The 13027-nt window shown below is 47.2% G+C and overlaps 1 protein-coding gene across 5 annotated transcripts in view; it reads left to right on the forward strand.

Annotated features, from left to right (window-relative positions):
- Positions 1-475: 475 nt before the first annotated feature.
- furina (furin (paired basic amino acid cleaving enzyme) a) overlaps positions 476-13027 on the forward strand; it is a 44619-nt gene continuing 32067 nt past the window's right edge. The window contains exons 1-3 of one of the 5 annotated variants that reach the window (XM_057020604.1): positions 506-651; positions 3792-3882; positions 4145-4448. In XM_057020604.1, the coding sequence (XP_056876584.1) occupies positions 4260-4448 (189 nt within the window). In that variant the 5' untranslated portion in view covers positions 506-651; positions 3792-3882; positions 4145-4259. Of the gene's footprint in view, positions 652-700; positions 1158-2492; positions 2568-3791; positions 3883-3999; positions 4025-4144; positions 4449-13027 lie in introns of those variants that run through there. The other 4 variants (XM_057020579.1, XM_057020589.1, XM_057020596.1 and 1 more) reach the window with 4 other exon arrangements.

The raw sequence follows: 13027 nt of genomic DNA on the forward strand, positions 1-13027 counted from the left end.
GGGAGTTGGAGGGCATGAATGAGGAATACATGTGAATGCTTATTGAACACCCCACCCTTTGGGTGGCCAGGGTGGAGAAGAGTAGAAGCAGCTTTCCTAGTGATTTAGCCAGCATTCTCTCCAACGATGCCTCCCAGAAAGAGAGATTCAGCCGTTTCAGTAGCATCAGGAAAGCTGGCTTAGGAGGTAACTCTGGTTTACATATCAGAGGTAATATATGGTCCAGGGTCCAAACTTTTGGCCGAGGACCTCAAAACAGATTGATGTCGGCCTCGGAAATATGGTCAACTAATGTGTCTGTGCATTAGGCAGCAATGGTTTCGATCAAGATGACGTTTTGTTGGCAGACGCTCATAATTATATGTTTGCTGCTGGTGTCATGCCGCGGGGCGCCGGTAGGTGGCGCTCCAGTGGCGCCGCTGCGCTGGGAGGAGGCGTGGCTCTAGCCTGCCCACCTCGTCCACGGCTGTGACGTATTTCCTGGGGCTTGTACGGACCACTCAGCGGTACACCAGAGGGGTATCATGACTATTTATATCCAGCAATTCCCCTACATCAAATTTTCAGGCGCCTGGCCGTGCTGTCGTCGGTTCTAACCCCGCGGTGAGCGACAACAACACGCTGGGTCGAGCAGGATGTAACAGGAAGCTGGTAAGTTGAGCCGCTTTTAACTTTACTGTCTTTTTTTCTCTACTTGTTCTGGCTGCGTGGTGGGCGACGCTCCCCACCGGGGCTCCGGCGCGGTCCAGCGCGACGTGTCGGCTCGTCGTTCTCGGTGCCTGTCAATCCGGGGGGGGGGGTTCTCCTCCCGAGCGGGGTCTCGCTCGCACACACGCCGAGGTGACGTCGAATGCGCCGCGTCCGATTCCTGCGGTCTCCCCTTGCGAGAAGCCCCGGTCCTCGGTGTCGGTCTCCGCCTAAAGAGTTGGTCAGACGTGGACGCTAGGAATGTTTCCGTAGGCTCCGGGAGAGAGGCAGGAAAGAGGGAGGCACCTGTGGGACGGAGCAGGTCAGCCTCCGGCGGTGTCGAGTTTGCGAGGATCGCCGCCGACACTTTCAGACATATTTGTCAAGCTCGGGGAGCCTCCGCGGATCGACTCGGCCCGACCCATCGGGACAAATTATGGCTCCGAGTTGTTGAGACCGACTCGACGGAGGTGAGTGGTTTCGTATCAGCTGACGGACTTAAACCTCTTAGCTTCTGCTCCAGCATAAAAGAACCCGCAGGCCCGGGGAACAAAAAGTTTCTGTGCTCGTTCCTGAAGCGCGACCGTAAAGTTCTGCAGCTTCCAGACAGTTCCCTGTTCCCTTTATTGGAGGTGCAAATCCCTAGAACGTCCCAGCACCGTGGCGTTCCTTTTGGGTTCGAACTTTACCATGTGAGCACAGCACTAATTATTAAGCTGCACAAGTGCTGATGTGGTTCTAATCGGAGTGTTTGGGCCTCCCTGCCATCTGGGCTCTGCGTGCACGTCTCCATGCAAATCAGGGTCAGTTCTGTTATCATGTACAAATAAATGGGTTTCAGACCACTGGAGGCGTCCCGCCTGCAGTAGAATGTCTGTCCTGTACTCATTATTACCACCCCCCCCCCCCCACCCCAAAATATGGAAATTTCTCCATGTAATTCACGCACGTTTGTTTTTTGCCCTGCAGGAAAACCCAAAGTCTCCTATTCATGTATTCAGACACTTAACCATGGCCGAGCAAAACCATTTAACCAAATGTCCTGGGATGAGCATGGCAACTAATTGGGGCAACAGCAGGTCACTTCATTAAACCTCCAACCAATTATTTAAATGTATAAACTGCTCATGGTGGAGGACGCTGGTTAAACGCTGGCTTGTTTGTCGGTGCAAACGTGCACGTGTTTGGTGTTTTTATGGGGAAGACGGTGTAGTTATTATAGATATCTGACGCCTTTGGCATCGAAGGTTGTAGCGATGGGATTTAGAGGACGTGGATGCAACATTTGTGATTCCACTGGTGAGTTGGTGAAGAACTCTGCAGCTGCTCCGTCGTGGCTTTTGTTCTCTTGGCCTATTTAATTATTCTCCGTCTGCAGTGTATCACAGAAACACACCTTTTAATCAGTGACACCGGCTCTTTTAAACCATCCTGTACTGAGACGGGAATTTAATGAGCGCCAGAGGTAAAAGAGGCTGTTGGACAGGAAATGACTCTGCTTTTATTTCTGTATAATGAAAATGTGAAAGCTCAACTAATAAAGTGTAAACAAACTGGGCTGGGTAATACAGCTGGTGTTATCCTTCAGGTTTAATGACACTTGACGATCAACCCTCTTTTTTTTTTTTCATCGTCTAACCTCTTATCTCTGCGTGACATATGGTGGCGTTTACCGTGGCAACAAGGGGTCGCTCACGGCGTCACGTTTGGCTTCCCTTTGTCTCTTTAAAACAGCGAGGGGGGGGGGCAGGGGGTCACTCATTTGTGGGTTTTCCCTCTGACATGAGTCAAACGCTCCGACGTCAGCGTCAGCGTCTCTCTGAAAGTCAGACACATGTTGAAACTCTTTGCCTGCATCGGCAGACGCAGCACCAGCCCGGGTGAGCTCTCTTCTATTTACTTTAGCTTGTTTTCTTTTATCGGGTATATTTAATTATTCTGAAGGCCTCAGAAAGTGAGCATGTCATTAATATTGGGTGTGCATCCTTGCGCGTGATTTAGCCTGGCATTTATGCGTTGGTAAAATAGGCTTAATTTGGCAGGTTGAGGGAATTAAAAAGGCAGTCGAGGGATTTGGAGGTGACTGAACCCAGATTTATGAACCGTTTTCCTTAAGACGTTTGACGTGCTGCCGCTTTACAAACGACGGCCCTGTTTAGAAGTTCAGCTGTTGTCCCCGTTTTTTAATAATGTCTCAGTAAATAATCGCGTGTTGGAACGCCTGGAATGGATTAGCTGCCCGTCGGATAAAGTCGTGGCTGTTCTGACCTGTAAGCCACCTGATCCCCAAAGGTGCAGCCACCTGTAGATTAGCGCACACACCAAACAAAGTCTTAACCCTGTGACAAACCTCCGTCAAATTGTCAAATTGTTCGTGTTTGTTCCGTGAACATTAGGACGAGAAATAAACACAGCGCTCAATAAACGAGGCACATTTCAGCTTTCAGGGGTAACGAGGATAAAGCGGATGTCCGTTTGAGGTCCAGTTAGTGGAATAATGTGCTCCAGTGTATTTCCAGTACATCCCTTTAGCAGTATGAAATAAGAGCGGTTGTTTTATTAGCTGCTGTAGAATAATATAAAGCCGCGCTTGTTGCATGAGTGCAACAGTGACTGTACCGACCACAGCCCAGTCAGCTGTTTTGCCGTAATTACTCGTGATAATGGCCTGAACGGTAAATGCTCAGCTGACTGGTCTGGCTCAAACAGTTTAGGGGGCGATTGTCCCGGCGAAGGCAGTAGTTCCTCCCCCGTCCGAGCTCTTCTGCCTCTGTTCACGTCCTCCATCTTTCTCCACTCAGCATTTGCTCTCTTGTTAGCTCTGTATCACCTGTCCTGTTATTAATTGCTTGTTGGGAAGGTGCCCGATGATGGCAGACAGAGCTGCTGTTGGACGTCTTAGATGCTTGGCGTGTGAACGTCCCAGTCTCGGGCGCAGCCGTCCAGCAGCCGCCGCTGCTGCCAGGGGTGTTCAAGCTCCGCCCACCAGTGGCTTATTTACCTCATAGTGAGGCTCTGCTATAATCCTGGAGCATCCAGGGTGTAGTCTAGCTTTCCAACCGCATTCCTCCAGTGATCTACACCCGACCATTTTTCCTTTGCAGCCCCAAGAGAGCGTAAACGCCAAAACCTGCTGCTCTGGGTCCGACCTCAACTGGAAGCGCTCTTCCTGGCCTCGCGCTGCGGGATTATCAGGTGCCGGCGTCCTCCCGGCTGGGGTTCACCTGGTCTATTTAACCGCTCTGGTCAGGTCTGCGTCGGGTTGTTTGACTTCTCAGGGTTCGGCAGCTCCGGCTTCTGTTCCCTATTAGGGGGCGAATCCTGAGACGTGGAACAGGTGTCTTTGCCTCCCTGATATTATCTGAAGCGTGTGTGGTTTTTATTACCTTTTTATAGCCTCCGGGGCTCTTTTTGTGGATATGTATTCACCTGCTGTGTTCTTTTGTGTCCCCGCCAGGTGAGCTGTGACGTCCCCTCTCTTTGTCTCTCCGTGCACCTGCATGCACCGTGGGCAGCCCCGGCCTGTAAGAGAGGCGCCGTGCTCGGAGACTGCGCCGCACTAGGAGAAACTCATGGCTTCTGGCCACAAGCTCAGGCTCCCGGAGCTCCTACTTGGGCCTCTGCTGGTCTTGCTGTTTTCTGGGCTGGGACCAGTGGTGGGGCAAAAGCTCTACACAAATACGTGGGCTGTCCACATACCCGGAGGGCCGGAGGTCGCCGACCAAGTTGCCGCCAAACATGGGTTCATCAATAATGGACATGTAAGTTCTACGCTTATTTGCTTATTTATTTTGCAGGAGTTTTAATGTGAAACGGATGATTTTAATAGTAAAAAAATAAACCCAGGCATGTTTTAAACTCAAGAATGTTCCTGCAGTTATAGAAAATGTGCCTTTCATACATCAAAGACTAAAGGTTAGGTTAGATCAAAGGTTTTGCTTATTCTCTTTTCTTTTGTGTGCTACTGTGACGTGGCCGCCACATATTTAAACACATTAAACTGAAGAAGCTGCTGCGTATTCCGCTGACAGTAATAATAATTCCCTCGTCAGTGTTGTGTAGCTGTTGTCAACACCACACACAACTGTGCTGTAGCGCTGCTTTAACGGCTTGATCTCTAGAGGTAGAAGATATTGACCAGCTGAGGAACTATTGTTACGCATGTTCAGTAAGGGGGAAACACTTTGTGTGGTGTTTTGTGTGTGAGCAGCGTGGAGATAACATGAGAGCAGTGATGAAATATTTAATTGATCTGTTTTGGATGGTGAAACCTGCCTGACCTGGATTATGAAATGAGTCTTGTACACAACACCCAGCACATTATTTACCTCTGTGAAAATCACACTATCTAGAATATTTGAAGATTAATACAACAGGATCAACAAATACAGATATTGTGGTTTTTTTTTTTCCCCCTAAAACTCAAGGCCAAAATTGTAATTGCTTGCACTCAAACGGTCTCCCAGCAGAACGTTTCATCTTGCAGTGTGTGTATCAGATTGCTACGGATACCGTCGCTGTCTGCCTGTATCTGAAGGATCTACAATCATCTGCCTTTTTGTCTCGAGCCCAAATGAAAAATCATAAATCTGTAGGTGTTGAATTGACCTAAAATACGTTTCCATCCTTCTACCATGCATGAAGTAGTTGGGTGATGCTCCAGATAAATATTTTCCCTGTGCTGTTCTCATGTTTCTCTCTGGTTTTGCTCTGCAACATTTAAGAATTCCCCCCCCCCATCTCAGGACGTTGGTGGAGGAAAGCGCTGCTTCAGTGGAGCTGTAGCTTTTAGGCCTCTTGGCCAGCAGACGACTGTTGGGACTAATCTGGAGGTTAAAAAGCATTAATAGTCTGAGTTCTAGTGTGTGGCTGTGGTCAAAACGGTTCTAGTCCGTCCACTAAAGTCAAGTGAAAGCAGACTGGCTGTCCAGGTGTGTGTGTGGGGGGGGGGGGGGGACAGACTTTCACGAGACACAATTAATTGCCTCTGCAGTGAGCTTTGACCTTTTTTATGTTTTAGTAAAGAAATAAATGTAGATATTGCAGTAAAGTACATTTGTACCTGTTGAAAAGGTGATTTTGCATCCTGCGTTTCGTGGCGATGACCCAGAGGGGTGTTAGAGTCCTGAATCACAGCACGCACACTAACGAGTAATCTTTAAATCTTTAAACTATCTATGGCCAGAGTGTGTGCGCACATCTGTGGAAACGGTCCTCAAAAACAAGCGATTGATGCGCCCAGGAGGAAAGATTGACAGGAACTAACTTAATGATCTGGTTCTGACATTTAGCATTTAGGGAAAACATTATCTAATCAAGCAGTCACACTAATGATGATGGATGAATGAACACGAGGCGCTGGGGTCCTTTTAGTTGTAAAACATGGTCTTAAGCAGCACCAGATGTTTGTGATTGGTGCCATGTACAGGTATTCTGTAATAACCTGCTCAAAAAGGGGATCAGATAAACCCGCTGTGACCCGGAGACGGAGCCTTGTGACTCAATAATCCAGAGCCCAATGTGAGCGTTTATCAACCAGATAAGTCACCGAAAAAAGGAACAAGGGGAGGAAAAGCTGTTTTCGACATTTAAAACAGCCCATGCATATTCATATTAGAATGTGTTTATTTTGTTCCAAGAAGGTAGGAAGTGAGTCCATCTGTGCTCCATCTGATCGTGAGATCTGAAGATTTAGAAGGTCAGAATATTAATTACAGAACGTTTTGGTTTGTGCTGTATTTGTGTTAGCGTAGTGTGGCTGAGGTTGAGCCCTGCTGGTTCATCCGGCTGCTGGAATGAGTAAAAGCAACACCTCTGCAGGTTTTACAGCCTTGGTGACATTTCTGGTGCATCCACACCCTGTAACCTTAACATGCCTTCAACATTCTAGTGAGGTGAAGGAACCTTGTTCGACCTTATAATTAATGTCCGATTCATTTGTTCCTCCTCAGTATTCCGAGCCTTGAATTGGGAATAGTGAAAGGGGATCAGAGTGATTGCTGTTCCTAAAAAAGAAATGCTTTGATAATGAGGGATGAAATATTGTCAACCCTACAAATCATTCGTGTAATCTGTGACACTGATCAAATGGCCACATTATTAAAGTCTTCATTTAAAAACTGTAACAGTTCCTACCATAAATCAGCCTCTTTTTTTTTTATTCCATTTGATCTGCAGCACTCCGCCGCTGGGAAAAGGCTTGAAAGGTTCCTTTTTATTTTTAGGTCACTGCTGTTTTGAAGCATTGTGTCTTTCCGTCTGTGGCTTTAGGCTCTCAGCTCTTCTACGAAGATCCTTTAAGTTCCTTTACTCAGGATGTGGCTCTGTCTCTTTAACCTTGCAGTGCTGCATGTTTAACATTATTGCTATTTTTTTGTGCAAATTTTGTCAAAAATATGAGGAATTTCTCGTCTTCAGATGTGAAATGAGAGGTGTTACAAAAGGTTGATAAGAAATTGATGAATCACTTCTTTAGTACTCTTCACCATAAAATAGTTCCAAGAAACGTGTCACTTCCTGCCTTGAACGCTCGCTGTCGTTAATAAACCAGCTGTTCCTGCATCTGCGCCTGTAACTGGCTTCATTACATGTGAGGGAGGTGGCCCGGCTGCACCCCCTGATCTGGGTCTGCCATCCAAGTTCCACTCTTTTATGAAGCCGTTTTAATATTCTCTTTAGCGCCACATTAAAGAGCAAAAGGAGGGATTGTTAAGATCTGTGCGAGAGCAATGAAACGACTCCATGAGGAGCTTGTGACCAGGGAAGTGCGTGCTAGCTTCAGCTTTAATCCGGCCCAGAGACTTCTCAGTATTTGAAGAAGTGTTGGCGGCTTCTAATCTTCTCTGTCCACGATTGGTTGATTTTTTTTATTTTTTTATTTTTTTATTTTTTTAGTATATTTTCAAGGCTACTGCAAGTTAAATTTCCCTGTGAGGAGTACCATAAAATCATCATGTGATGCTAATTTACACTTCACTTTTGCTGTTCTTCTTAAATATTAGTTATTATAATACAGACGCCTGATACATATGCTAACATCGTGGCATCACACCCGCATCAGATATGTCGGTTTCATCATGGATTTTACTGCAGCATCAGTCATTAGATGTATGGAATCTTTAATTAATCTCTGGGGATTAAGCCAATTAACTGTCAGGAAATGGGGGCATTTGTTGGAAAACCATTTTCTCCGCTATCATTGGCCCAGTGACGATGGGAGATTTCAGTTCAGAAAACACTTTGGATGCACGACTTGGACAATGATGCATAGGTGCTCCTGTCTCACGGTGGTTTGCATCCAGACACGCCAACAGAAACAAGATGCGTCGGGTCTCGGTGTCGTCTCATTACAGATGGAGCCCAGATTGGTGGAGCTTCTCTCTCTGCAGCAGACTTTTTTTTAAGCTCAAATGCCACAAAGATAAGAAAAAAGCTTCAGGGATTTTTTTATTTTAAACGCTAGCAAGCACACCCACATGAAAAATTCAAATAACCTTTCATGACTTCATTAATTTTGAAAAAAGCAATTATTTTTGTTGCGAATCGACTAATATTTGCAGATGAAAACGCGGCGAAAAGAAATGAATTCTAATATAGAAGGTATAATACATCAGAGATGATATGGGTGGTGGAATGGATACGCATAGGCAGCCTTAGGATCAGGCATGAATTTATTATTGAGAAACAAAACACTTCCTTTATTCTCATAATCCCCCTCAGCAGTCTTAAGAACAGTACTGCAATATTTACACATTTCCCTCCGTGTTACTTCTATGTGCAGTTTACACTTCGCCCAGACCTGAATGGAAACTAAATCTGTTGAACCAGAATCTTTCTATTCATCCATGATGATGTGCCCCCCTCCCGAGGGCCTCTCGGCTCCTTCATTCACATACGTTGTGCGGATACACTGTATAGATTGTGTGCGGTAAATATTTGATTATGTTGAAGCGTGTTTTGTAAGCCGCTTTACTTGAGCTGCGTCTTCATACATCTTTGATGCGGCGCTCTTCAGTGGCTCCAGCCTCCTCGGTGGCTCCAGCCTCCTTCGGTGGCTCCAGCCTCCCTCGGCGGCTCCAGCCTCCCTCAGCGGCTCCAGCCTCCCTCAGTGGCTCCAGCCTCCTTCGGCGGCTCCAGCCTCCTCGGTGGCTCCAGCCTCCCTCGGCGGCTCCAGCCTCCCTCGGCGGCTCCAGCCTCCCTCGGCGGCTCCAGCCTCCCTCGGTGGCTCCAGCCTCCTCAGCCTCCCTCGGTGGCTCCAGCCTCCTTCAGTGGCTCCAGCCTCCCTCAGTGGCTCCAGCCTCCTTCAGTGGCTCCAGCCTCCTTCAGTGGCTCCAGCCTCCCTCAGTGGCTCCAGCCTCCTTCAGCCTCCCTCAGTGGCTCCAGCCTCCCTCAGTGGCTCCAGCCTCCCTCGGTGGCTCCAGCCTCCCTCGGTGGCTCCAGCCTCCTTCAGCGGCCGTGTGAGCCGATGGCTTTGACAGATGTCGGGACGTCCACTGTGGAGCCAGTGCCGCGTGTCCCTGTAGAGACGGTCCTACTTTCAAGTGCAGTAATGAAAACACTGCAAAAACACCGTTGATTGGGGGCCTTGTTTGGAATGTTTCGCCTCTCAAATCCCCACGGCTGGTTGCTGCTGTGCGTTCGGTCTTTGTGCTGCTCCCAGCCTCCCTTTAACTCGTGTTTCCCTTCATCTCGGCTCGCTCTTTCTTTCTTTCTCTAAATTTTTACATCATGAGCTGCGGACGTGTCTGTAGATGACAAACTACGGTAAACCAGCTGATCCTGGAAGAACCGTCTGCTAAATCTTGATGGAAGGTTGTTGGATCCCGATAAAGTGGAACCGTGAAGGAGTGGACGGCTTCACTGAGTCACTCTAGACTCACTCCTACACCAAAAGTTGCGAAACAAGTTGGCAAACAATGGTACTGGTTTACAGCAGGCGCTTCAGTTCACCCCTCTGTCACATTAATCTGTTTGAGCTCGCTCTTTGGAGCAGCTTATCTCGTGCTGCCACACCACCTGAAACACCTTTCCCACAGTACGTGGTCACATTTAACCCCTCTATTCACGTGCACGGTCACGCTGTTTAATCCATGTCTGTGTTTAGTGCAGCCGTTTAAACCTGCTGGCAGTTTGAACGAGTCTCGTCTGTGGCAGGAAAGACTCCAGAGTAATGAGTTAATGACGGCGGTCGAGTGGAAGAAGAGTCGCAAAGATATTTACACACCGGCGCCAACAGGACGGAACGATGATGCTCACTTCACCTTTTCGGGCTTGCCAGCAATGTGGGATATTTCAGGAAACTGGTTTGAGACAGGCTGCTGCTTTTTAGAGTCAGGACAATGTTGAAAGTAGACGTCGGAGAGGCAAATGGAGCGAAGCGCCACGCAGATACCACGCATTCAGGACTTCAAAATCAAGACATTTTGCTTTGAGTTCAGTGAGTCGGATCCAATTTTACACTCAGGTTTAACGAGATGGTTATTAACGAGACTCGTTTTGTTAAGTCGTCACTCCTGGACGTCCGTTTGAGTGTTTGACAGAGTGAGCAAATGGAGTAATTAGGCAGTGGTAGGCAACAGGATGCATATTGTCTCAACTCGTTTGGAACCTTGCCCGAGGTGGTGGAAAAGTGCCCGTTTCAGATTCTGTGCACTCCGATTTATGCAGTGGCCGAAGTGAGTAAAGTTTAGAACGCAAGCACGTAACATGCAGGGGAAATGTAAAAAGACCGAGCGGATGGAGAAGAACGAAGACTGTTGATAAACTCTGGCTGTTAATGTTGGTGGGGCGCCATTAATTGATTCATCAGGTGTTTGTCGTGACTGGCAACGAGCAGACGGGCGCATAAATGAGGCAGAACCTGGTAATGGTATAAATGTCCGGCCTCTGCTCTCACTTGTTGTCCAGGGGAATATAAAGATGTCTGGTCCACAGGAGGCCATCTCCAGCTTGGAACAAAGGAAGCCAGCAGCCATGTTGCCAGCGGTCCTGGGAGCTGCCGCAGCAGCGGTCATTACTCTGCTCTCCCACTGAGGACTGGGGGGGCTGGGATGGAGCAGAGCCAGGCTCGGGTCACGGGGGCCGTAACAAGAGCCAGATGTGCCAAGGGGACGGGGAAATACATGGACAAGCACCTTTTTAAAATAACTTTTAAGTATGAGTTTGCTTCCTTGCCTGCCTCTGTCTCTGGTATTTGAAGAATGTCAGCACTAAAATGGAAACAACTGTCACTTTACGACTATTAAAGCTGCTGAGAAGAACAACAATATGGTTGTTGGGAGACTCTAGGAACTAGAAGCTGCCTTGTTTTCATAGACACAAGAAGCACATCTTCTCAGATGTTATTTAATGGATAAAAATAGCAGAAAGATTAAAGTAAAACATGATGGACCGTGGAGTTGAGTTGGAAGTGGTGGAAAATTAAAGTTACACCGAATTAGACAAGTCGCTGCCTCCTGGAGTTCAATGATCCGTATCATTTTAGAGTTGGCATATTTGTCTTTTGTTTCGTGGGATGTCATGGAGCCTAGTAAGATTGGGTCAGTCCCACCTGACCTGGCCTCCCGCTCACGGTCCCACCAGGGTTTTTGGGTGGGGGGGGGCAGTTTTTACTGGTGCAGTTTAAAGAGATGGCAGATCAAGATCAGATAAGCTGTATTTCAGAGAAACCCTTTTAAGGGGCTACAACTGAGGGGTGTAGCACCATGCGAGGAATGCAGCATCAGGGTGGAGCTGTGTGGCTACGAGGGGTTTCTTCCCCTTGTAACAGGAGTTGTGATGTTCACATTCCACGCCATGCCGTTGTCCTACATGTGGTTTAGGTAAACAGAAACCTGCGACGTTGAAAAACTGGTTTTCTTGATACAGTCTGGGTCAAATTTCCGGTGAAATTTTAGACTAAATGTTGTCTAGAGTTATTTGTGAAGACGGGAGCCGCTTGTTTAACTTGAATGAAGCCGTCGAGCCGACCGTCTTTGCACGGGCTTCAGATTAGTTCATCGTATCTGCAGCATCAGTGAGGGTGAGTGTCTTCATGAATATTCTATTGCTCGTGTAATCTGGGCATCAGCGGGTTACAGCGCTTTCCCCGTGTCTTTGGAAGTGTCACAAATTGAATCTCTGGATGCTTTTAAGGATGGAACTCATCTTGTTTATTGTGTACATGGTGTTTTTACTGAAACACTATACGGTTCCTTTATTTTCCCATCATTTTTGTCAGCTGCTGGGAGAAACAATATTTTGGTTTTATTTACTTTTTAAGGATACTGAAAAAAATCCTCAAGCCACAATATACCCCGTATGAACATTTAGGCTGGGTATTGTGGTTAAACATTCAGTTAAAAAAAAAACCAAACACATGATGAATTTTTCTCCAGTTATTTTCATGATGTGTTCCAACAGAGACCAGTGGGAAGCCGGTTATTTTTAAATGAAGGTTAACAAAAACACGACCTCTGTAAAGCCTGCTTCCATTCCGCCATCCGCACGAGTTGGGCTCATTTGCTGTAATATTAGTTATCGTGACACGAAGCGTAGCTTCTATCAGCCATGGCTTTTTAAAAACAAGCAGCATTTGGAGCTGGCAAAGGCTCATCACCCAAGATAATAGATCCTTGGTTTATTTATTACAGAGTAAACAGAATGGAGAGCACATTATCAAAATGCTGACTGTGCAGGATTGGCTGAAGAGTTCCCTTTGGTGAAGCGCTCATCTCTCAGAACTATTTCTGTGGTCGCCATGGCAGCATTGGGAAGGTGACCAGTGCTTCGATCAGGATGCTGACCCACTGTCCTATCCCCCGGCAACAGTCCGGGCAAACGCAGCTCTCATTCCCCTCAGTGAGGATCCACCAACTCATTTGGGTTTCCACTAGATCACGTAGGTACAATTTCATGACTTTGCGAGACACAAAGTAGACGAGGAAGGCTGCAATTAGAGTGGGTCATAACAAGCCGTGCCGAGTTAAGCTGTTATCAACCAGTTGGCTCAGCGTCGGTCCATAGCCAGCCTGAACTCACATTGCTTTTTAAACCTTATGAAAGACTTTCTCACCTCCCTGTATTTTCTTTTCAACTCCAGCTACCCCCAACCTGCAACTTTATTGTTTTGGCAACAGCTTTGCTCAGTAATCTCTCCCAGTCTGCGTTTTTGTGGTTAACAGTGTACAGTAACCAAACAGGGACACATGCATTGGTGCAGTCATCCATGGAGGCAACATGTTTGCAAACTTTGTTAATTCTACCAAGCCAATGACGATTTAATATCTACTGATTCCCAATGGTAATAGAAAGCTCAACCTTTAAAACGTGGCATTGGAGTCCATGCTTTTGGCTACCGGGT

Source organism: Takifugu flavidus, chromosome 2 (genome assembly GCF_003711565.1).
Source record: "Takifugu flavidus isolate HTHZ2018 chromosome 2, ASM371156v2, whole genome shotgun sequence".
NCBI classification, from domain to species: Eukaryota; Metazoa; Chordata; class Actinopteri; order Tetraodontiformes; family Tetraodontidae; genus Takifugu; species Takifugu flavidus.